We start from the raw sequence: 26,915 nt of genomic DNA on the forward strand, positions 1-26,915 counted from the left end.
TGTTCTTCACATGTGCAGAGGACTCCCCAAGTGCTGTGTTAATTTATTTTAAAGTAGGCCTGTATATTCTTTTTTATTCTCCTTATAAGAGTTCTTTGTTTATTATTAAGGTACATGGTAAATTGAGGTAAACAGTTTTCTATAATGTAATAAATAATCAATAAAAAAAAACAGTAGTTTTTGTCTACGATATAACAATATATACAACTTTATAAGCTATAAAATATGTTTTGCGGCTCCAGACAAAATAAATTGGTGGAAAAGGGGCAAAATGGCTCTTTTGGTCAAAAAGGTTGCAGACCCCCTGGTCTAGCCTCTTACTACACAACGTCACAAATATGTTATCAAATTGAGAAAAGATGATGAAAGACAGTGGTAGAAAGAGACCAAAGAAGGAGAAAGAAGAGACGAAGGCTGAGACATAATCAGAGAAAAATCAAGGGAGAATTCGACAATAAGTGAAACTTGCAAAGCAAACCTATCATGAAGTTTGTAATGCAATTACATTTTCCTATTTTCAAGTGCCTTGTGTATGGAGGCGTCTTTATTATATAACATAAATGGCTTGATGTAAACAAAAGAGTTCCTTTCTCAAGGCAGTAGTTGCTCAGACACAGAACTGTCCTGCCAATTAAAATCCGGGAAGGAAGACGGAGAATTTGACCAATTAGTTGTGATCCCTAGAGGATCCAACTGATGAGACTGTTCTATGAAAAGCTGCAAGGCAAGATGTTGAAGAGAGCTGCCGCGCTGCAAGGAAACAAGGCCATGACATCCGCAGATGTGATCAATGAACATAAGCTGACAATTTGGGTATCATTACAAAAAAAATAATAGTAATAATAGAAAACCGATAAGTACACCATGTTTAAAAACTGTATTTGTAACAAGCTATCAATAAAAAAAAATGGTAACGTATATAATGTCTTCTGGTAGATGACTTGTAGACATTGTAGTACAATAAGTATATCAAAAACATTGGAAGTGTGGAAGTTTGTGAAAAATCTGTGACCAGTGACAAATGTGTCCATATACTGCATTATAAATGATACCATCAAGAACAGTCACTGAGAATAGTTGTCTAGCAACGAAGCAGTGGATAATTGTGTGTATTTCCCGGGACTGTCAAATCAGAAAGAAGTTGAGATCATCCCTTCTCTCTGCTACTTCAGAACTGCATTTACAGCATAATCACTACGGATGCTTACACTTCCTGCCTGCTGGGCCAAATCACTGACGAAGCCTCTCCATCTTAGACTAATGTGTATAATTACAGCAGCTAAGGGTAATAGCGCTCTCGTTTGATTGGCTGTTAGCTGCAGGCCGTCCCTGCAAATCACTCCTTCGTCATTAATCCTTGTGACTTCAACTCAGGCATAATGAGTGTGAACATGTTACTGTTAATACATGCTAGACAATATTAGCTGTAACATAACTGCATGTAAACTAAATACGGGTTAAATTAGTCTCTAAAAACAAACTGAGTGGGTTCATTCTCCCACGAACAAACACCTCCTCCCAGAGCCACTCGTACATACTCCTCGTGATCATCTCCCGTACACCTCTCTTATCCCTCAAGAGGTAAAGCCATTCCGGATGCATAAACATCAGAAGAATGGATTACTGGCTAGTCACTTTGGATAAAACACAGCCTTCATTAGGACAATAGACACCTGAAGCAAAAGTTCATGAAACGTGTTCCAACTTGCACATTTGGGAGCCATCAAGGATTTGAAACCTAGATTTTAAGAACAGTTTCTCCATGCTGTGGGAGTGCAACTATCTACTGTATGTTATACACCCACAATCAAAATAATTACCTTATTTGACCCGACTTCTAATAAAAAACTATAGCATCCCGTTTAAATCCATGCTCCTTTTATTGCCTGTCTGCATGTCTTGGTCTATAACTGATTCTGACAATGACGAGGTTGATTCCCGCATTAGTGAGCCAAATGTTAGGCTACTCAATCAACCACAAAGACCCAATATTGCATTCTGTCATTTTTTGACGGGCGACAAAAGGCGTACAGTCTGACCTAGGTATCACGCTGCTTTACAGGAGTGCTAGTCAGTTAAGCAGCGTGCTGAGCTGTGAGATTAAAGAAAGCCTGCTGAATCACAGACTGTCTGAAAACCGATACAATACTTGTGTCCTGAATGCTGAGCTTGAGCTGAACCGGGACAAATAAGTAGGTTCACATCAAATCTTACCTCTAGTTTCTTGCCATCCTCGTCGTAAACAGACATGGTCACCTCGACGTTTTTGGGTGTGGTCTTGCTTCCCTTGTCAAAATCCCCCAGAGCCAGTGTAACGTAGATGTCGTTTCGAACGTCACCTTGGAGTTACAGAAACAAGCAGGTCAGATGGGAGGAAATCTTCCCTTTGATGGGTTTTCAAGGAGCTCAAGGTCAATCGTTTATGTGAATATTAGTGCAGAACTCATTACATCTTAGGTGGCATAAGTGGGTATTTGGCACCATGTACTTCCTGGTGACTTCAGTCTATTACATAACTAATGTCTTCATCAAACCTTAATGTTCTTTTCTCCCTCACTCACATTCTGTAAAATAGCAGCTCTTAATTTAAAATCACTTTCTGAATGATTGATGTGTTCAGTCAATGACATTTAAGAAAAGGAGACTTTCAGAGAGCCAAGGTCAAAAGTTTAAAAAATGTCCACCTGGCATGATGATCTCAGGAAAGCCCATCTTGCGGGCCACAGCTGTGGATCGGTCCACCAGGTGAGGGAAGTCCTTCCTGATGTGATGGATGTCTCCAGGAAGCAGCTTCAGAGTCACCCACAGGCCTGGTGATGAATGCAAGGCAAAGAGGGGAGGGACCAAGATAACGTCAGGAGGAGACAGCGAGAGAGCAAACGGCCTCGGGGATTACTAAAAAGTGATTTCTAGGTGTGTCTACATTGAAGCTACCCTCAGGGATGTGCTTAGGAGAACATGACAGAGGATACAAGTGTGTTTTCCTAGTGCTCCGCTAAATGTGCAGTATAGAGTAGTGGGTGGGAAAACCTACAAAACCTTTAATGTAATATTAAAGCTATTTTAACAAACAAACGGAAAAACTAAAATAACAAAATATGCAAAGCATGAGCCTAGATGTGTGATGCTCATCTACATAATACCTGTATATTAGCACATGCATTTCCTTTGAGGGTGTCTCTTTACATTTGCATAGGTTTGACAAAATGGTATTGTTATAAGGCTGCTCGATTATGGCAAAAATCATAATCTCGATTATTTGGGTCAATAATTGTAATTATTAAATACGATTATTCATTGACTTTAAAAACATCCATTTATTGGAGAGAAAAAAATGTGAACAGTATGTTTTTAACAGCTGATTACCCTGAACTTTAAGTATAATTCAACTCAAAAACCAAAAGAAAATTAATTAAAAAAAATATCGTTTTATCTTGATTACGTTGTTTTCGTAATCGTTGCAAGCCATAATCGTAATCGCGATTAATTGAGCAGCCCTAATTGTTATTCTAGTTAAAAATGTCAAAAATACCTTAATTAAAATTGCTACTTCAGAACACCAATACATGGAAGGTAAATAAGTGTTTCCGTAAAAAACAAACAGACCCTTGATACCCCTATAAATGAGAACACTTTAGATAAGAAAAAATACCATTGTTTTCTGTTCCTCTGCCAAGTTCATAATACTGTCCCCAATAGCAAAAACTTTTATTTTGTAACTTTTCTATTCTATTCGGAGACATTTATGATAGAATGGTTAAACGGTGCAGTAATTCAGATGTATATAATTGGTATTGGGAAGACCTGAGAGTGCAAAGCTATAAAAGCGAAACTGTGTCTCTGAATAATACTGAAACAAAAGTGTCTTCAGGGCACCTTCATTGGGTCATATTTCCTAACAATTTAACACCAGTAGCTGTCCTGCTTTTCTCCTGTTTTGGAAGGAGAGCTTCTGTTATGCCGACAGCATGATGTGCCAGTTTCGGTCCATGTGATATTCTCTCAGGAAAAACAAAGCAGCGTAGATGCATACCTCTGGTCAAGACAGAAAGAAAAGTGGATCCAATTAAAGCAGTCATCATGCAGTGCGCCCGTTCAAAGGCCACCAGAGTGAGTGATGCCTGAGAACCCAGAGGCTTTGTTCACTTTCACAGGCCCCATATTGTTATGAGGGACGTATCTCTCACTCTCCAAGCAGGAAGCCTTTTGATATGCGACTGTGACCCAGGCAGCTGCTCTCAGTGCTCCGCTGTTCTTCCCAGTGTGGGCCAGAGCAGACCTGACATTTATCTGAGTACATCTTCGTATGTCATGACAATACCATGGAGGCTGCATGTCGTTTCCCCCCCACCCAGCACAAATCCCTCAGATGGCTAATGTTGATCTTCGAACCACAGATGTCAAAAGCCCGATAAGATCCAGTCTTTGCCGACGACTCAGCAGCTTAATTAACAGCTGGATTACTTACATCGTGTAGTCATGGTGATGAGGGCAACTATTTTTAAGTTGATGTATGATGTGAATATTTGACAAAGAATAATGTTCTTAATAAAGGAACTGTTTGAATTCCCTGTCAGTATATTGCGGGTTATGTTACCTTGTGTGAACAGAGCTAAAATTGCATAAAAAACTGTTTATTAAAGCAAATTAAGCTAAATAAAATATTACTCTTCGACATTAATTATAATAGACCCAGTAAAATAATTAGCAGAGATGGACAATTAATAAAAACACTTTTAGACACTAATGACACTTCACAATAGATGCAATTTCAAATTCTATTAGCATTTCTATCAGCGACGATAAAAGACTGACAGCGTGGCGACTTCCCTCCTCGGCCGTGGTTCTTGTGTCTGAAATGTTCACTGTACCTTGGCCCTTGTGATTGACCTCTTTGGCGGTGATAACTTTGTTGATGACGGTCTGGAGGAAGTCGTTCTCCCCTGCCACCCTGGGTGAAAAACGGGAGATGTTCAGCTGCTTGTGGCAAATGGCGTCATCCAATGCTAGCCTGCAGTATGCACACAACAGGCAAACACCACAGAGAAGAAGAGATGGAGGAGAAGGGGAGCCACAGAGTGATGGTTGTGAGGTTGGGTGAAAGAGAGACGGAGAAACAGAGACACACCGAAGAATGTTGCGAATACCGTGACGGACACAAAGCCGCTTGTTGGCAGTTAACATTGAGCCAGGAAGGGTGATGGAAGAAACGCAGAGAAATCATCATTTAGGAAGTTATGCCAAGTCACCATTTAGGCTGCATTCACACCAGGCTCTGCATATCCTTCTATACTTGACATGTCAATGTGGGTTATTAAGACGTGATGGCTACAGTTGCAGCAGTTTGGAAAAAACAACCCAGCATCACAATTTGGTGGCTTATCACTTTACTGTGTTGAAAAGTGCAAACCCTGTGACATTAATAATTCCTTACATTTATTATAGCGCTTTATCAATGACTCAAAGCGCTTTACATATACACACATTACACATATATATGCAATGGTCAGAAACTGTGGACAATACCCACAGGAGCAAGTTCAGGTGAAGTGTCTTGCCCAAGGACACACCGGCTTTACAGACGCAGCAGCGGCGGGTTTCACCCCATTAAGGACATTAATCGTAGTGCAGTTTCTTCACAGTAAGTTAGCTATTCAAATGCCACTCCCACACCACCAGATAACCCTGCACTAATTGCAGCAACGTTGATTTGGTGTGAATGCTATAGCGCCACAGGAGCAGTGTGAAGCTTGACCTGGGGGTGGCCTTTTAATGTTTTCAAAGTGGGTAACGATATAAAAAAGGCCTCAAACTCAAGACTATACCCCATTATTAATATTCTAATTCTGCTTTATTGACAAAGCAAATGTAAAACACTGTATTACATCATGTGCTGTTCTCAATGGGGCTACAGGTGTCAACAGTACCAACCATGGGCTGATAAAGGGGACTGGACACAGGAACAGTGCGAGGCTCTGAAACCAATTAGTGGCCAAACTGTTGAATTACAACTTCCAGGTCCTTCATGTGATCAAAAAAAAGTGTTTCCAAGAGACTGACAATTTGAAACTGACGTTGAACTGTTAACGCTTTTTAAGGATGAATCGCGGTATAAGGAAATGCTAGTGCGCTTGCTCTATTGGCCCCATAGATGAGACAGATCAGGTAATTGTTTACCACAAGTTAAACTTGTTTGGCTTCATGAGCCATTGGACTACTTTTATGGTAAGGACCCCACTTCCAGTGCGGTGCCAAATTCCAATTAAACATTAAAGTAAGTGTAAGTGTGAACAGAGTATACGGAGGTAGCAGATGTGATCTTGGAAACACCACATGTGGCAGCTGTGAGAGAAATATTTGCAGTTGGCGGCGATGCCATCTGCAGTGCAGAGGACTCGAAACAAGAAGAAGAAGTAGAGCATGGAGGAGAAGACAGTGGTGAATGATGTGAGCATGGAGGAAGCAGTAAAACATCTCTGTCACTCAGGCTGTCTTCAGCGCCTCCAACCTTGAATCCAAAACCAATCCAAGCAAGGAGGCAGAATAAGGGACATTTATGGGACATGTACAGTGTAGGACAAGAGGAACCAGGGAGATTCACCCTCAAATGTTTAAAGTAGTTTGATCCTAAGAATTTGCCACAGTGGATTTTATGATAATTATGAACAGTCTTTAAATTGGGGAAACCGTTTTTTTTTATCTTCCCAGAATCCAAGGTGAAGTTGATATCACTTAAACAAATATTCATGTCAGCATTAAGTGAAACTTTGCTAGAAAAAGCATTATATTAATTTAAGTTGGTTTGATTCTAGACAACAAGCCAGAGGAGAGCTCATCTGTAATAAGGGTGTGTCTTGGACAAACAAGAACAACCAACAGTTTCAGTAAGATTTTGATCTATGTAGTCCATTTTCTGAAAGCCATTTCCATTTTTGTTTGGATGCCAGGAGTCCATCCAAAATACTTCACGTCAAACCGACGCTAAATGGCTTTCTTAGCCTTGAAAACACAGAGTGATGGCAGGATTTGCGATTTCATCAGTTAAAATTTAGTGGGAAATATTCACACTTCATAAATAACACATTGTAGAACCTGTTCTTTTGGGCTGGAAGGCTCTAATTTCCATGATTTATGCTTACAGATAAAACCGTTAAGTGTGGTGATCTGCCAGCTAAACCGCCTGAATCTGAAGACTTTCCAATTATGCAGGAAATCACATTAAGGAAAAGGTTACTCTGTCTCTGTACGCAGTCCTACGAGAATGGCAGCAGTTAATGAGATTGCCTTAATTGAGTCAGCAGGGAAAAGGGGAGCACTAACGTCTTAAAACCCCCGCTAATCAGGTGTCAAGGATTCAAGACATTAAAAAATGAAGTTAAATACGACCGCCAAGTTTCCGACATACTGTGCTTACTCAAATTAATGAGAATATGTGTAAATGGCAGAATGACATCTGCTTTGCTATTTTATGCAACATTATACCAAGCTTAAAAGGAACGCTATGCTCCCTTATGTGCTAATGTAATTGTTGTTGTGGTGCTGGACAATCCACTTACGGCTGAAATGGGATAAAGTGCTGCTTGTCCTCGTCGTCCATTTTGCCCGTTATGATGTCGGTGACATCCATTACTGTGGAAAAACAAGGAGAGATGGTTAAAACATTTTCAAGGCAGAGTAAAGCACGGCTATAAAAGAGCCAGAGAAATGTATGACAAGGACACATCAGGGGGTAAGAGCAGCTAACAGTGGCCTTGTCTCAGCACTAATCAACTAAGATGGTAAAAGGGGTCTGAAAAAACACGATGTTAGAATATCAGCATATAGAGAAACTTAACGCATTAAAAAAGTATTTTCTGTAGACTCGCCAGGGTTTTCATTCCTTCACTTTGCTGCAGTGATGTACATGTGTACTCCAGGACCCTGTGACGTCATGTTGAGGTGTGGTTACACTGTTGACCATACCAAACCACTTCTGAGTTTAGTTGAGTAAACGAGACTTAAAGGTCACCTATTGTGCAAAATCCACTTTTTCATGTCTTTTATACATCAACATGTGTCCCCTCTGGGTAAAGAGATTCTGAACGTCTCAGGAAAAAAGATTTGCTCACTTTTTGTCCTGATCCATTTCTATAAAAACCTGCCCCCCCCCCACCACCTTATCACCTGAATCTCCTCCTAGAGCACCAATGTGTTATTTTTTAATCAAATATCTCTCAGAGGGGCGCTGGGAGTGGCTCCTTGTTTTCATCTAAAGTAACAGGCAGAGAATCAGCACTTTGGAAACAGAGCTGTATTTCAAGCCAAACACTTCAGAGAAATGTTGTGTATATATCCGAGACCTATTATATAGGTTTCAACCAGAGAGGGCAGCAAAACACTTGTTTTCTGTCTGGTGATAAATTACTCTTTAAATGTATTTTAAAATGAATAACACTTGTATGAGAGCAATGCTGGAGTAAGCGAACTGATCATGTAATATTATACTAAATTGGGTGCTAACAGTCAGAATAAGAAATGTGTTCAAACACAACATGCATTTTGCAATCAGCTGAGTGTACAACCTGCAGGTCAATGTTGACCAAACATGAACTCTGACCTCCGGAGCCGCACACCAAAACAGGAAACACATTCTTGAAATTGCTTCAACTTAAGCGAATGAGAGACGGTGCAGATAATCAGAGTGATTTGTGCAGCAGTCTTTACCCCTCAGGTCACATGTAAACCATATGATTCCTGTTACAACAGCGTTTAAAAATAAGCAAATCTCAAAAATGCAGCTCTCCATCATGCTGATGTCTCAGGATAAGCCATCATAAATCATGCTGTCATTTTTCTTCAGGTGGAAGTGGGGAAAAGACACTGAAAGAGGGGTATCATTTACTCTGTTTGATAACTGTGGGCAAAACAGCAATCTAATTAGTTTACACCTGGCAGCTGCTTGCCAACAGGAGATCCATCAAACTGTAATTCTTCTTTCCACTTATGTGAGATATCTATGCATTTTAGACGAATACAGTGCATTCACTCATCTGGGCAAAGACTTTGGCACCGTACATACTGTGGAGTACATACTGTGGAGTACATACTGTGGAGTACATACTGTGGAGTACAAGGCATAACAAGGGATCTGTTCTGATCGGTTTCATTTACATGGGGTTATTCAAGCAAAGCCAGAGGGGAGGATGGAAGTTCAGAGAATCAGTTCTAAAAAAAAAGGTAGGTCTGATTATAGTAACACAAGCCCTGCAGCTTTTTTTGGAACAATAGGGTGTCACTCGGTGTCTCTGTCGTCTGCTCTACCTGCCACTCCAAAGGGTCTCCTCAGTCCTGACGTCAGCTTCTTAGTGTTGTTGTCTCGCAGCTCCATGCGGCCCACTCTGACAATCTGACACACAAAGCTGATCTTCTCTCTCTTCAGATCTTCACTGCCCAAGTCCTGAAGAGGGTTGGAAAAAAGAAAAAGAATGCTTATGCTCAGTAGAATCGATAGATATGACTTATACCTTAGGTAGACAAATCCAAAACCATTACAATGGAGTTGTATATTTGCCCCGAGAAAAAGCATTTGGATTTAAATCTGGCAACAGCATTTTTTTTTGTTCAGGCCACATCAATCCTAGGGTGCACAACAACAACTGATCGATTAAAAGCACCGTCTTAAGTGAAGATGAGCTTGTGTTCCGGGCAAACTTTTCACCAAAAACTGCTTCTGCAACATCTGTGATTGTGTCCCCAGATTCATTTTCTGGATGCAGTGTGTACCAAACCTAGCAGAGTGCTCCCAGTGGATGCACGCTGACCCCTGCGCCCTTGGGCTTCCATTAGATAGCTTTGTAAATACATATGACGACCCAAGCTCTTTCTGAGAGAGCTCAACAAATACAAGCTCTGCAAACAGGCTCCCACATGACTCATAACACGCCTGAATAAAGAGTGGGCTGGCACACACACACACACACACACACACACACACACACCCAGGGACACGTATACAAGCAAACACACTCACCGTGAAGACCGCCCGCAGGTTATGAAGCTGGTCTATGTCTTTCACCAGACCTGAACTTGACCATTTCACCAGGTAGTTTTCACTGTAAGAGAGAGAAAGCATGACTCATTATTTTAGTCTGTCTTGGCCGTTTTTAAGATTCACATAAAATTCTCATAGAACAAAATTAAAAGGCAATCCGTTGGGTTGCATTCAATATCATTTCCTTGAAAGCTGTGGAAGCTTAAAATGTTAATCCTGACACCGATCCGCTTGAGAAGCAAAATGCAAGAATGATGTTGGATGCGAGGGAAACATCCCACGGCCGAGCTGCTCTACTCGTGATAATGTGCTGTCGGAATCCTAAAACAATAGCAAATCCCCGGGAAGCAGGCTGCACTTGTTCTGGTCACGCTCCAGCATGGCGTGCGTCTGTATCTGTGTGAGTGTGCTTCCAAGTGTCTGTCAGTGTTTGCACTTGCTGATAGCTGACGATTCTGTAAAGTACGAGTAAGTCTGAAACATCAAATGTCATGAGGACATCAAATCTCGTCCATACAGGGCTTTATTTTTAGTCTTCATATGAAAAGCGTATGTGAACTCATCACCACTCCATCTAGAAATACCAACTGTGTTTGACTGGTCACTAATCTCTGTCGGCTACACATAGGTGTATAGTTCAGACAAATATATTTACATATTTATGGATATTTTAAGCATCAATTGATGAACACAGCTATGTTTAAACTGTTGTAGTTTAGTATATGTAAAGTTTATAACCTGTAAAATGTGTAAATATGTACATTGATATTTAATTGTATGTGCATTGTTATTGCTGCAACATCTGCTTTTATCACTGATCTATTTATTTGTGTCTATTTCTACTGCAGTGAGAGACGCCAACCAAATGTCATTATACCTTACTATATATATATATATATATATATATATATATATATATATATATTATGTATGCTGACAATAAAGATATTCTGATTCTGATTCGGTGTCTGAAGGCACAAGTCCACCATCTTTACATTTTCCTCTTAAACCAAACCAACTTTGGCTTCAGTTGACATCCCAATGCTTCATCAGAACGAGGTCTGTGAATATGAGTGAGTTAATAAAGGGAATAAAAGAGATTGAATATACGCCGATGGATTTACCTGACAAACTTGGAGTCCCCTGGGTCGTAGAGGGACATGAGCACCTCTGCGTCCTCTCCGATCTTACACACCACATTCTTTAGAGTCACGAAGAGGCCGAACGACGGTGTGGAGGCAAACTTTGCTTGCCTTGACAGATCAATATTCTGCTTCTGAGACTGTCGGGGGGAAACAGAGATATAGCGCTCAATATCTGGCAATCGTCAATAGCTTTCCGTCACATGCAGGTAGACCTCAGTGCCGTGGAGTTTAAACAATAAGCCCGGGGACGAAGAGATACTGTGCGTTGGTGTGGTGAGCAACAGCACACCAGATAATTGAATGTCAGACACTGGTTCTGTGCCTTTCTGAAAAGTTAAGCACAATGTCTATAAAATAAAGGTCAATGATCCCAAGGGATACACCTGGATAAATAAAGGTTTGAAATGAAATGATATGAAATCAATCAAAAATGTTGTTCCAATGCATTTTGTCCTCCGTGGAATAAAAAGCATTAACATGTGCTTGATCTCCAGAAGTGCATCCGCAGTATAATGGTGGGCTGATTCCTTCGACGCCCTTCAAAGATATGCTGGGGCCATATCATTAATAGTTATCGCGTTGACCTGGACACTCAGATTGCCCGATATGCAATAAAGACCTCTGGATTAAAAGGTCATGTACAATGAGTCCACATAACTGCAGGGCACTTGGCGTCTGACACTCCTACATACTGCCAGATGACATTTAGGTGAGGGATGCCACCGGTACGCCAAGTAAAATAGACAGGACATCTGGCTGAGTGCCTGGCTTTCTGAAGAAGCAGTGAAGGGTTTGTGTGTACAAGCAGTGGCCCAATAATAATAATAATAATACATTTATTTTGGGGGGCGCCTTTCAAAACACCCAAGGACACCTTACAGGGTTACAGATTTACAATTTTACCTTACAAATTAAAACAGTGGATTACGTGAAGTATCAGCCGGGGTAAGACAAGACAAACAACAGGAAATCGACTACAAAAGGACACAAAAGGACACAGGGTACAGATTATAGAGAAAATGCCAGTTTGAACAGGTGGGTTTTGAGTTGGGTTTTGAATGTTGTTATGGAATCAGACTGTCGGATGTGTAGTGGCAGGGTGTTCCAGAGTCCAATTGTCCCCACGTCTGTGAATTGCGCAAATGCCATTTTAGATGCAACTATCATTTCTCTGCATTTGTCTTACCTTAAAAAACACAGTTTGACCATTTGTTTTATTTTTGTTAAAGCCTGTGCTGTTTTTACTTGACATGTGTCATTTGAGAAACAAGTCATTTTTGAAAGCAAAAGAGCACAATGGACTTTTCAATGGTTTTTCAATCAGCTAAAAGCGAATGTCTTGTTTGTTTTGCAGGTGCTTAGTCATCAATATAAGTATTAGACAAATTGTCATTTTATAATGATTATAGATAAAACGTTAGGGATTAACATGAATTGCTTTTGAATATCTGTAACAAATTTCACAGAAATCCGTCAGCTAAGATATTTCAGTCTGGACTTAAGTGTTCGGCCGACCAAAATACTGAACATTGCCATCCCTAGAGCCACACAGCTATCTAAATTGATACACATGTCCATAGATATGGAGCAGAAAGTACTGTAGAGGAAACCGTCTCCAATGAAGACGAATGAGAAAAACAAGATGACCCCATTCAGATCCCAACTATTCACACTTTGCAGTAAAGTGCTTTCACTTATCTCCAATATACCATCTTGATAAAGACCCATTTCTAGTTGCAGGTGAAAGAATGGCGTCCAGAGAAGCAGGAACCTCTATCTTTACCCTCTCTTCTTGAATCCGGTCCTCGATTTGTTTGGAGGCCGCCTCGTGCGCTCTGAACAGGCTGACGGTGCTGGTTGTCTCCGGGTCCAGGATGTTCCCATCTTGGTCTCTCACCACCAGATCCAGATCCAGGTACCTTTCAGAAAAATGTTTGAGAGTTAACGAGTGCCAGAACCCGCCAAGATGAAGACATACAATAGATATACCGTAAGAGATTAGGTAAATAAATATTATAAATGTGTAAAAAAGGAAATAGCATACATTAACTGTAAGCTGCCACACGTTCTACTCGTATAACATTCCCTGAGCTCTTTCAAAGCTCCACTATATTGTCCGACTCTTTCTTCCATGGAGGGAGTCGGGCAGACATGCTGCCAACATGCAGTCAATGTATTTCATCAGCACCCTCATTCTGTGGAGGCAAAAGCCATTTCTCTACCTGGCCAAAGGTTTAAAGTTTCATCACAGGAGGAGAATGGAGCTTTCAATTTTCAACCGATTTTCTAGGCCCAGTGCAGACACATCAAAGAGCTGTCACTTCATGATGGAATACAGTTCGCTTTGCCGAAGCTAAATCCCTCCAGTTTGTCCTCAAGCTAAGTGATGACCTGTCACTTTCTATTGACTGACACTGCTGACCTATTCCAACAAGAGTCATGTTTTCAGAAAGATATGAGGATAAAGGGGAAATCAGCTGAGGGAGGGGGGTTAAAAGGCCTCTCAAGACAGGATCCTCACTTGTTGCCGTAGTCTATCTTGGAGGTGACTCTCTGTTTGAGTTCGGTGAGCTCATCCTGCGGGAGGGTGCCAGACAGGATCTGGGAACGCCATTCGATGAGGTCGTAGATCATGTCACGGACCGAGTTGAACATCTCACGCTTGTCTCCCTGACAGCGGAAACAGGTGGACGCACATTAATACAGATTAGACACAGGAGGACATTTGGAAAATCTAAGTGCTCTTTGTTTGAACTGTTGACTAGTAAAATAACTTTGTTCATGCTGGAAGGCCAGACCTCTCATCAGCAGCAGGTTCAGCACGGTGAAGGTGAAAAAAAGCTCTTAATTATTAAGAGCAGGTGGAAGTACCCGAGGCAAATTCAACAAAATTACTTTTCAACAGGCATATGTTCCTTAACAATACTGCATTTTTCTCTAAACTATTACATTTGCTTGATAAATGAATCTATCCATAACTGTATTACTTATGGCTAAGTATTAGTATTTCAGTAGCTTAATATTGTATGCTCCATAAAAAGGTTTACCAAGACACTTTGGGACACTTATACACATTATTGTAGGTCCAGTTTGATATGAAACTCAGTTTTACACATTTCCGGGTTCCTTCCTCCAAGCCTCTTTCAGCTAACAACAAAGATGTGGAACTCTGTACTAGCGTTTCTTCGCCATCTAACATCCATATGTAACATTACCATATCTGACATGCATATGAGTGTGTGTGTCTTATTGTTTCTTTGGACAGTCTTGCTTACCACATACAAGTCCCTCCATATTGTGGCCCACTCCCGCAGTGTGGTGGTCACCTCCTGAACCAGGGGCAGCTCAGTGGGAATGACCGTCTCCTTTTGCCTGCAGGGACAGTGAACACATTTCAGACATGGATTCTGCGTCCTTCCTGTCCTTTCCCCCCCACGTGGAGAAAGTGTCGGCTTAAATGTTGCCTTTTATCTGCGTAATTTGAAATGTATTCACAGTTTTTTTATTTTTATTTTATTTAGTATTGTATGAAAACAAGTGTCTGTTCTTCAAGGTTCCCAGCTGCATTCAAGGACTTTGAAGTTGGGGGGCTTTTTTGTGTTGTGGAAGTTAAATCAAAGAAGACAGATTTAAACAAAACAGTGCCACAAATTGTGCAAAAACAAAGCCACATGTCACATCTGATCAAGTACTGACAAAACCTCAGAGGCTGTCTGCATACAACTTACAATTCACCAAGCTTTTCAGTAGGTCAGGAAAAACGATGGGACAAACTTCTCATTCATTTGTATCATGTTCATGCTGCTCTATACATCTTTAGCTTTTGTTATGTTTGAAGATGGATCATGCAATTGTAATGCAAAACAAGAACATGCAATTGTCTTACTCGTGAAAAAACAATCCTAAATTAAAATGTGGAAGTGTACAAGTAGTTACCCATTCCCCTCAACTGTGGCTTCTTTCAGGTGTATATAGCAAGCAGGAAATGTGCCCTATAAGAGGAAGACACAATTATAGTAAAACCACAACAGAAGTTAAACAGCTGAAAAACAGAAGCTGTAAAGAGTAACCTTTTAGTAACAGGAATATAAGGATTCATAAAAACGTGTTCACCGTCCACTCACCTTTTTGGATTTTCTCCTCAGCCTATGCCCTCTGTACCAGTCTGATGGAGAACAGGGTTATGCATGTTAGCTTTTTGCATACAGAGTATCAAATATGTTTGAAAAAAATGCGGTTGTATTAAGGAATTCACAATAAAGAATGACATTTAAGTCTAATCGAACCCTAGCAGGGGCAGTAGAGAAACGTATGGGGTTGCTGCAGCCTTCATTTACACAGCATAATATTCATTATTGCTATATATGATTGAACATGTGTAGAAACATTTTGACAAAACAATAAGAAGTACCAGAGATGACAGGAAAATAATCGGAGACATTGGCGTGTCAGCTCTGATCATGTGTATCATCAGTTAGCCTCTTCTCACCTTCATGTGTCTCAAGTATGTGCACTGTGTCTCCAATCTGCAGCGACAGCTCCTCCTCTCCCCGGGCATCGTAGTTATAGATTGCTGGAGAGAGATGAGAGAGGACAATATGAGAGGAGGAGATATTACAGGAGGAGGAAAAAGGCCAATAAAGCGTTTGGCTCCCTCGTGGCGCTAATTGTGTGCCATTTCAAAGTGCAGTAGAGGCATCGCACATCCACAGGATGTCCACCCACACAGCCTGACACAGCCATGGTTGGACCATCAACACTGTAATATCAACATGCTTCTACCGCCCACTGCAAAGAAACCAATAATGATGGGGGACACACCAAAATGACAATAATGCCAGTGGAAATGGAGATTTGCTCAGAAATATAGGAGAGAGGAAATTATAATAAGATATTATTCCTGAGGTGTTGAGAAAAAAACAATAAAGACGCTTGTGTGGCTCTCTAGCAAACAATACAAAAGCCAATTTTTGTCTGCATTGTTTGCTAAATGAACAAGAATCAATAGAGCCCGTTACAGGTGGCTCCCAAATGTTGTTGGTAAATAACCAACATGTTCTGTCGAGTCGCCCAAAGGAAAACTGTGCTGGCATCATCTCAATAACAACAACTTTAATGAACACAATTTAGCAACCACAAACTGTGCGCCATCTGAAAGTGTATATAGTCCATAATATAGGTGGAAGAATGTGCAGACATGTAGGAAATCTGACAGATCATGTGATGCATATTGCATTTCATTTCAAGAGAAATGGTCAAAAATAAAAAGATCTCTTAAATTGCATTCCTGGATCTGCTCCAAAAGCAATCAGATCCTCCTCAGCCTTAACTTTCTACCATCTGTTTACATGTGTGGGGATAGTCTGCTCACAAACAAAAAAACAGATGGGCAGAAACATAAATGTGATTATATTGAAAACAATTCAAAACACATTTAGAGCACTTTTTTCTAAACAGATTCATGCAATACATGAAGGGCAACATCAAAATAATAATTATACATTTCTGATAAGTGAGCACTATTAGGAGGGACTAAGAAATTGTCACTATGCACAATAAAAATAATTACATTTCCGTACAATGAAGACCTGTGTTGACTATGTTTTCAGGCCTTTCTCAATCTAGTATCAGAGATAGATCCATCAACAAGTCAAGGTCATGTTATAAGTAGTGGTGCACGATAATTATCGGCCCGATAATTATCGGTCCGATAATTATCGGTCCGATATTAGGAATTATGACATCATCCCGATAAACCTGATAAAAGTATTAAAGGTCACATGTCATGGCCATTTCCACTGATCATAATTCCATTGTTGTGGTCTACTAGAATAGATTTATACTGTGCAATTTTCCAAACTCACACTGGTTTCGCATACAGCATCTTTGTAAAGTATGTGTATCCACTCTCTCCACTAAACGGCTCGTTGCAGCTCTTGGCCCCCCCCCCTCCCTGTGAGCCTCCCAGTGTGCTCCGATTGGTCGGGACCAGTCGGGACGTTGTGAATTGCGCTGAGCTCCGTGGCGGTGTGATTTCCTTGTTTAGCGATACACAGCCAAACTCATCCTGAGCACACACAAAGTCACAGCCGAAGTAAAAACAATAAGTATGGCTTGATATTGAGTAAGAAAAAGGTTGATAAACGCTGTGAGAATGGGTCTGCAGAGAGAATTTCGCCGCGATCCCAACTGTCTGTTATCAGCCTGCAGCCAGGGAGGAGAGATCAGCAGAGCTGCATGCACCAAGTGTGTGAGGAAGTCCGTGGATTGGTCAATTTGGACCAATCAGCGGGGGCTTAACGTAACGGCTCCGCGGACGTTACGTAACGGCTCCACAGATTGGTCCATTTTGTTCCGGGGACGACATGACATCATGATGTCCCCGGAAGAATCAAATGGACAGTGACGTATCTCCAACGAGGTGTTTTGGGGAGGTATTTTCTGTTTTAGAGTTTTACTCCCTACATGGTGTACTTTGAGGGTTTTGACTCTGCACACCGTTTACATGCATAAAAACCTTCATAACACACAAGGGGACGGGTAATAACCGGAAAAGCATGACATGACACCTTTAATAGCCCCGATAATATACAATTAATTTTTTGGGTAAAAAAAAAGAAAAAATACTGCGGTGTGGGTGGATTGGGATGAGGGGCGCTTGTTTTTCACTCGGCTCCTCCCGTTTTGCCAGTACTGTGGTATTAGTGGTTTAGGAAGAGGGGAGTTTTTCACAAATCCAGCGCTCCCTAACTCATGCCTGGCTGTGACGTAAATGGTGTGCGGCCGTGAAGCCAGGACAGTAAACAAACATGTCGTCGGTAGTATGGGACTATTTCAAAGTTTCAGAGTTAGATAGTTCGCTTGCTATTTGTATTAACAAATGCAATGCAGAAGTTCCACGAGGAGGGAAGAAGGCAACGAGCTATAATACTTCCAACCTGATTAGTCGCCTGAAACATCGCCATCGCTACGATGGTGTGTTAAAAGCGTACGAAGACGCCTGCGCTGCTAAACTAGCGGCGAATCTAAAGCCAGCTGCAAAGGCACCGGGGCTTTTACCCATCGACGAGGCTTTTGAAAAAGGCAAGAACTTTATTTGGGAAAATAAATATGGTCACTTTGAAGAGTCAAAACTGTTCTTGGCTTTGTTTTGTTCTTAGTAGTAATGCTCATGTCATTTGCTCACTACTAGTCTTTTTTTTACCACCAGGTGTGCAAAAACTACAGGTACATTTAATATATATATATATATATATATATATATATATATATATTAGGGGTGTAACGGTACACGTACCCGTACCGAATAAGCCCTTCGGTTCGGTACACGTGTGTACCGAAGTGTACCGAACGAATATAACGTTAAACGTAAAAAATTGAGAACGTGAACAACTTCTTGGAAGTAATCGCAGGTGCTGCGTCGCAGCATTCAGAGTCATTTGCTCCCATTGTGTTCAACGCGTCATAGAGCGAGCAAGTCCTTTCATTGGACGAGCTGGTCAGAGGGATGCGTTCAAATGTAGTCAGTAATTTGAGGAACTGTCGAAATGGCGAACGCAGATAAAGTTGAGCTCGAAAATCCTCCAGCATCATTGAAGTCTCCGGTTTGGGAACATTTTGATTTCGCAGTTACGTACAAGGATGACGGACAGAGACAGGTGGACCGAACCAAAGCTGTTGGTCGGCATTGTTCAACTAAAATTGGTTACGCGGCTGGCAATACATCAAACTTGCACACTCATTTGAAAAGGCATCACCCGAACGTGAATATCACCGGTACCAAAAGACTGAAGTGCAAACCCAACTCTCATTAGCATTTAAGCCTCCACCACTCGCAAAAACTTCAGACCGAGCCAAAGCTATTACAAACGGCAAATATCCTTATGTTGCCATGTTAGCAAAGCGCTACCTGGCTGTATCTGCTACTACCTCTGTCCCTAGCGAGAGGGTGTTCTCCACAGCAGGAGACATTGCTAGAGCCAGCAGATCTGCCCTTTCGGCAAGCAATGTGGACAAGTACATTTTTCTTTAAAAAAACATGAAAATACAATGACAAGCAAGTCATAATGTCAAGCTGGCTGCTAGTACAGTAAAGTTCAAATACAGATTATTTCAGTTCATCGAAAAGCTGCACCTTAATGTTTATTTTATTATATTTTATATTTATTTGAGTGAATATTCATAGTTTAATAATAATTAAAAACCCAAAACTAATAGTTTATGTTTTGTGAGTACTAGTACAGTAAAATTCCAATACAGATTATTTCAGTTCATCGAAATGCTGCACCTTAATGTTTATTTTATTATATTTTGCATTTATTTGAGTGAATATTCAGTTTAATAATAATTAAAAACCCAAAACTAATAGTTTATGTTTTGTGAGTACTAGAACAGTAAAGTTCAAATACAGATTATTTCAGTTCATCGAAATGCTGCACCTTAATGTTTATTTTATTATATTTTGTATTTATTTGAGTGAATACATTATTCACAGTTTAATAATAATTTTAAAAAAATATGTTATGTTTTGTGATAATTTCTTCTGCTGTACCGAAAACGTACCGAACCGAACCGTGACCTAAAAACCGAGGTACGTACCGAACTGAAATGTTTGTGAACCGTTACACCCCTAATATATATATATATATATATATATATATATATATATATATATATATATATATATATATATATATCAGGGTTTCCGTTAGCCGGTAATTACCGGTTTTTAGCTAGTAAAATTTATAAAAAAAACGGTAAATTCAAAACCTGACGGTCAAAATGTCTGGTAATAATTAGAGAGGCTCTGATCGATCGGCCGCCGGTCATTATCAGCCGATATTCACTCTTAATCGTTTGATCAGTGCTCTCTAAGAAGGCCGATCAGGAGAGCTGGATCTGATCGATATGGACATAAACGCGAGTGAAGTGTAACCGGAGCGAGAGAGAGATCAGATCAGCTGCTGAGTCTGACCGAGACACGCAGCTCTGCATGAGCACCTGAAGCCCCGCGCTCTGTTTAGCGAGCTGCAGGCGCTGCATGAGAAACTGACGTGCCGTCAGGAGAGAGAGGGAGAGAGCGGGGGAAAGAGAGGATCCGTTTCTCCCGTGTTATTATTCAAAGTTGATGTAAACTTCTGAATAATGTACGTTATCTACTACAAGTAGTTTGTTTGAATGTAATAATTATGTTGTTTGTTGTTTGTGGAATCATTTATTGAAAAATTAATCTGAATTGTTTCGATCTGTTACGATTATAAACTGAAGCAATATAAAAATGAGCCCGTGAACTGAGTTTTAAACATCAGCAATGCATATCTGCTCATAGTCCGGTAAATTACCTGCTAACGGAAACTCTGCTACACAACTCTTATTATTATTATTGAAATATGACCGGTAAGTTTCAAATTTGTCCGGTAAAATAAATTCTGCCCGGACATTTGACCGGCGAGAAAAAATCCTAGCGGAAACCCTGATATATATATATATATATATATATATATATATATATATATATATATATATATATATATATATATATATATATATTATATTATTATCGGTTATCAGTCTTGAGAAGCAGGAAGTTATCGGTATCGGTTTCAAAAAAACAATATTGTGCATCCCTAGTTATAAGGTCAATCAAAATTCTCATTGATGGCACTTGTTCTTTCCATCAGTGAGAGGTGAACAACATGTCGCTGTCAAACCAGCCATGACCGACATCTGTCATACACACCACGTGCACACACACCACACATTCTAAACACTGATAACTTAAAAGTGGCTGTGTGAACATATGTGTTAATTTTGAGGAGACCTGTAGAATGAAATGACACAAGTGTGTGTGTGTGGGTGTCTTGCTGAGGGAATGCATGCAGGAACATTTCAGCAAAGGTTTCCAGAGGTGAATGACAACTTAATTAAAAAAAGACCCTCCCGCAGGCGCCGCAGCCTTCCCAGCATGCTAATGGTACATCAAGTGAATCGACCGTTTTCTCCCACAATCACCTGCCATCAGAGGAGCCAATATATTTCATTACAAGGTTGCGGTTTGTTTCCCTGTTAAAATGTAGCTCTTAAGTTGTTTTATGTAGAACAACACGTTTTTGTTTTGGTTGCTATGGGGTGAAGTCATTTCATATATTCTAATCCCACACAGACTTTCCGAACAGATTGTCTCAAAGTTAGTTCTTTTTTTGCAAAGCTGTAATTAGTTTTTGAACTACTAGTACAAAAGTGTTCAAATGAAATTAGGGGTATTTGGTATCATATTTGATTCTTCAAAGACAAAATAATGGACAATTAGATGAAAAATAACCATCAGATTACTTGATTTCCAATTCAATAAGACAATTCTATATAAAAAAGGCATCACAGTTGCAAATGCGCTAATTACAGAAAATACCAATTAGTACAGCTTGTGTCAGCTATGGAAGAGGTCATAACAACTTGTACGATTATTGTATAATTGAGTCATCCGAGCAGCATAATGCAATTTACATAAGAAGAACAAAGAGACTTCGGAAGTTCTGGCTGACTGACTGGCACATAACTTGCAAACAGTGAAAAAGTTTGGCAAAGGCAATGGTATGAAAAATAGTAAACAACATATGGCAAACACAAATAGGGAAACTGATTAGTGGTGGAAAGAAGAAGAACCTGACTGACACTGAAAGTTCATGAGAAGTTGTCACCCTTATAGAATACAGCTTACAATCAAGCGTGTGGTTATGTAACGCGCCTGACAGTCTGTATCTGATGTTCTGCATGTAGAGACTAGAGTCAGGCAGCCAACCACTTCAACATGTATTTGAGGGCATGTGCCATGTGTACACCGTTTCATTCACCCCTGTGTTGTTTTGTTATCAAAGTGTGTGTGCATCTGCACATGCGTGGACACAATACATTTTGCGATCCCCAGAACAATCCAATGAGCCCTGCGAATTTACCAGAACACGAGCCACGAGCAGAGAATAGAACAAAGACCGCAGGAAATGAATTCATTGGTACCACGCTGGTATACACAAAGGATACCTACAGGGAGAGAAAGCAACAAAACAATCAAAAGGGAGGTGGGATTAATCTGTGAGCAGCCATCAGAGAGCAGCCTCGTCACTGTGCAGCGAGGTGCGCTCAATTTAACCATCATTAAGAATGGCCAGAAAGGCCTGTGAAGCCATTACCTGCTGTGTTGGTTTGGAACTGGGTCACAGCAGGTCCAGCTGAGGCAGCGTGGTGTTCTGAATGACAGCCCAAACCACAGCTCTGATAGAGACGTAAAGTATCATATGTTTCCCCAGAGGAAAAGGGAAAAGCTGCCCCTGTGCACACTGCAAATGAGACTAGATCTCAAGTCAAACAATCGGGAGCTCCGAGGATTTGGGAGATTCTCACTGGGTAGGAGGTGCAATCACAAAATGAACACAAATGACACCCTGGGAAGATGATGAGTAAATGACAACCATCAAACACAACCCTGACATGGGAGGCAATGACGATTCAATTTAAAAACAGCAACCAACGTGATTCTTGTTGCGTGGGGGTTGAATGACAGCTCTGATTACTCATAAACCTGTATTTGCATACCCAGGAGTAAACTGATTTCAATTTGGAAGCAGTGAGGAAGAGAAAATCCATCAGGAGGAGAAAAAAACAGATGAAGAGGATGAGGAAGTGGACCGTCTTCTCCCTGGAGTGTGGCATGCAAATTCTTTGTTGGTGGAAACGTGATAAACAGCGGCTTCATTTGCCCGGGGCTCATTAGCATACATAACCTCTTGCATAAGACTGTGCAGACTCGGAGAACATTATCATCAGAGGGAACGAGTGAGGAGTCAGATTACAGAGCCATCCACTTAGCCGGCGCACGTCTACGCCCTCTACACAATTATAAGCAGAGTCATATAAACACTGGACTGATTCTAATTCTACACGTTGGGCTTACTAATAACCTGCACTAATCCACGCAGAGTAGAACATATCACTACACGCGGATGAGAATACAGTGTGCTGATGGAGGAGGGGTGGGGAAAAGGGAGGAAAGTAGAGTGCATAGAAATGCTCATTGGAAAGATTCTCTCTCTCTCTCTCTCCCTCTCTCCCTCTCCCTCTCTCTCTCTCTCTCCCTCTCCCTCTCTCTCTCTCTCTCTCCCTCTCCTCTCTCCTCCCTCTCTCTCTCTCCCTCTCTCTCTCTCTCTCCCTCCTCTCTCTCTCTCTCCCTCCTCCCTCTCTCTCTCTCTCTCTCTCCCTCTCCCCTCCAGGGTTCTGGCACGACATGAGTAACCTGTTTTGAATACTGAGAATAGGAATGTGTAGATTATTTTGAACACAATTATTTATGATTTTGTCAATCCTTAATCTTGGTTTTGCCTTGATGTTGAAAGACAAAGACAGCCCAATCAGGTATGAGCCGAGTAGTCTGTGACAAAAGAAAGTAGTACACAGTAATATAGTGCAAGGGAAAATTAATTGAATACAGTGCTTAACTTCAATGAGGAGGAGATCAATAAGCACACAGCAGACTGAACGCCCTTTACCAGGCAGCGAGACAGAATAGAGGATGATTATTACACTCCAGTTGCACTATGGGTATACAAGGCAAGACAGAGGAGTCAGCAGAGAGAAGTAACACACACACAAATTAACACACACACACACACACACACTTTATTCTCTAAACTTTAAAGATATATCTGACTGTAAATGACTGATGTAAAATTATATACCTCTTAAGAGCATGAGACTACATCTGATATAAAGCTAGTCCATCCGTCAATGGATACAACAGTGCTCGTTCATTTTAAAGCATCCCCTCACTGCAGTACACAGGGGTTTGAAACCAACTTATTCCTAGAGGATTGTGGGAATACCCAGACGACGCTAGATTTTGAAAATGTTCCCTAATTCAGAGACACATACATTTGTCTTAAGAGACTGGAGCTGTTATGATGAAGATGCTACAATTTTCCCACCCATCTCACAATTATATCACTGATTTCTAGGACAAGTTTTTCTATTTTCTGAACTCCTATATTGGTATGAATTTGGCATCATGTCCAATATCAGTGTTTCCCACAGATCTGAAATATACTTGAGGAGGTGGTGGTAACGGGGGGTGAGGTGCAACAACATTAACAATAACCTTTCAGTTGGTCGCTTGTTAGCAGACCCTTCACGCCATGTCAGAGCGAACACGTTTTAAAAGTGTATCTTACCATTTTTCATCTAATTAACTTTTTATTTTTTATTCATGCATATTTTACTAATCACTACCCTCTCAAATGGAAATATGTGTTTACATAAATGGTGACCAAACCGTTTGAGACCCACTGAGAACTTAGTTAACTATCTAAACACTCAGAGTCCTTTACCTCACCTGAGCTGAGGTTATCCCGAGCTTGAATGACACAGAGACCAATCAAGGGCTTTGATGTATGATCTGTATGACAGTGGCCATGTCGGCAGGCCACATCATGTAGACAGCCAGTCACCCTGTGTGAGGCAGGCCACTTAACAGGCCTAGCCATCGGGAAACCCCCCGTTCCTCCCGATGGCCAGTCCGGGACTGGGTACAGGAGGCGTAGAGCGAGGGATCATTGTCCACAAGTAAATCAATCGCAGATGGCGTCGTGATCGCGGACACACAACAAAAAACCCAAAAACGAAATGGGTCGCGAAATATACTTGGGCGGACGTTAATATACCTGGGCCGCCCAAGTATAGTCTATGTGTGGGAAACCCTGAATATATGGAATGCCGTTTAAGCCCAAATTAAATAAATAAATAAATACATATATAAATAAATAAATAAGGTTATGAAATACATTCTGAAATAAATAAATGAGGCAATAAATATATATACATGTACATTTAAATACACATTTATTTATTTCAAGAGACTTTTATTTCATAATGCCACATTTATTTATTTCAGGGGACTTTTATTTCATAATTTTGGCTTAAACAGCATTCCATACCAAGAGGCACGATATTCTATATGAGTCTTGCGAGGACATGACTGGAGTAGAAAACAAACAGTCCCTTGTCCGACATCATGGTGAAGTCATTTGTACGGGACAAATGTGAGCTGAGCGAGATGACGTTGCAAGTGTTTGCTGTGTTTTCCTGATGAGCCCCGCTGGTGGTGAGACTGCAGCGAGCTCTGCTGAGCCGACAGGTATTCTACAGGGATCTGCCAAGTGCTGTTAGGATAACATGGGCTAGGGGGGGGGGGGCATGGTCACTGTCTGTGGACTCAAAGTAACTCAATAATTAAGAGCTTAGAGCTTTCAATCAAATTCTCCATATATATTGTGATCTGAACACAGTGTTATATGGGTTCTTTCTGGGTAAGTTCGTCAAAGCTTCCAATTGATTGTGTTAAGTGTGAACAAAGCCCATTAGCAGGAGATAAGTGTATGAATAAAGTCACTCTCACAGCTGACAAGATAAAAGGTGAATAAGTGAAATTGTCAGCTAAACACTTATAATGTTGAGAGCACTCAAGAGTCAGATTTTGTTTAAAGAGAGGCTTATTTATAGGCTATTTCAAGAACTAGGAAATTACAATAATTCTCATTCTTTTTAATTGTTTTCTATTTCTAAGACAATCATTTCAATCACTGTAAAATAAATGAAAGTCTCTAAGAATGTCATTAAAAATACACAGTGATTCAGTCTAGGGGTCGACAGGCCGATTATCGGGGCCGATATTCCTCATTTGACCGATTATCGGTATCGGCCTTTTTTTTATAAAATTGCCGATAACACTTTGGCTCTGATGCTGCCGTTTCTCTGTCTGCAGTCACCACTCTCTGTACACGAGCAATGTCCCGCCCACAGCGCTATCTGATAGGCTATTACTAAAGTGTCAATCAACACTGAAGATTTTCCGGGCGGGAGCCAGCCATAGAGGCGGGACCTTCTCAGATTACAGGCAGGTGCGAAGAACGCAAACACAGACAGAGGCAAGCAGCAGCGCTGAGCGGCAGAGCCATACATGTGTTTCGAAGGTAAATCAGTTGAAAGCCGAAGTTCAATAAACATCCCAATCCCCTATGCTGAAGTTGCAAAAACAGCACGATCTATTGATCCAATTCTATCAGCTTCCCAGTTACACAGGGACGCGGGAAGTCAGTCAGAGTTGGGGTGCGTGCAGCGTCTCGCAGCGGAGTAACTGTGGTGCGGAGGGGGGGCTGCGAGTGGAGCCTCGCAGTTTTTTTGTGAAGCTCATTAGCTAGCCAACATGTATTTAGCAAATGTTTAGCAAAATATTAGAAGTGAGGCTACTAGTCTAACGTTAGGTCTACTGTAATAGCCTCACTTTTAATAGTTTGCAAAACATTAGCTAGCACTAGTGTTTTGCAGTTGCTAGCAGCTTATTGGGATTTTATGCTAGATAGATATAATAAATTAAGCATTATTGTTAGTTAAGCATGTCAGCCTGCTGCCCCACTTCTTGTCTCTCTCTAACTCATAACAGATGGCTGCCCTAAAGAAAAGGGCACAGAGAGGAAACCAGTTGTAAGATGTTTAAAAGTTCATTAAACATAATATATGCTTAAATGCATTTCAAAGAAGTTGTGTTGAGTTGTGTTATTCCACATTTTGACACTATAGATTTTCTGATTTTACTGCAAATGTATATCGGTTCCAAATATCGGTTATCGGTCTCCTTGATTACTAATAATCGGTATCGGTATCGGCCTTGAAAAAGCCATATTGGTCGATCCCTAATT

At 40.8% G+C, this 26,915-nt stretch overlaps 1 protein-coding gene across 1 annotated transcript in view; it reads right to left on the minus strand.

Moving 5' to 3' along the window:
- dock1 (dedicator of cytokinesis 1) overlaps positions 1-26,915 on the minus strand; it is a 189,293-nt gene that overhangs the window by 141,559 nt on the left and 20,819 nt on the right. The window contains exons 2-14 of the mRNA XM_034107070.2: positions 15,665-15,748; positions 15,300-15,340; positions 15,112-15,167; positions 14,451-14,547; positions 13,697-13,845; positions 12,959-13,094; positions 11,155-11,312; positions 10,010-10,091; positions 9,301-9,436; positions 7,557-7,629; positions 4,872-4,951; positions 2,685-2,810; positions 2,215-2,339 (exon numbers count right to left, since the gene is read on the minus strand). Coding sequence (XP_033962961.1) covers positions 2,215-2,339; positions 2,685-2,810; positions 4,872-4,951; positions 7,557-7,629; positions 9,301-9,436; positions 10,010-10,091; positions 11,155-11,312; positions 12,959-13,094; positions 13,697-13,845; positions 14,451-14,547; positions 15,112-15,167; positions 15,300-15,340; positions 15,665-15,748 — 1,343 coding nt within the window. The remainder of the gene's footprint in view (positions 1-2,214; positions 2,340-2,684; positions 2,811-4,871; positions 4,952-7,556; positions 7,630-9,300; positions 9,437-10,009; positions 10,092-11,154; positions 11,313-12,958; positions 13,095-13,696; positions 13,846-14,450; positions 14,548-15,111; positions 15,168-15,299; positions 15,341-15,664; positions 15,749-26,915) is intronic.

Source organism: Pseudochaenichthys georgianus, chromosome 19, assembly GCF_902827115.2.
Source record: "Pseudochaenichthys georgianus chromosome 19, fPseGeo1.2, whole genome shotgun sequence".
Taxonomy (NCBI): Eukaryota; Metazoa; Chordata; class Actinopteri; order Perciformes; family Channichthyidae; genus Pseudochaenichthys; species Pseudochaenichthys georgianus.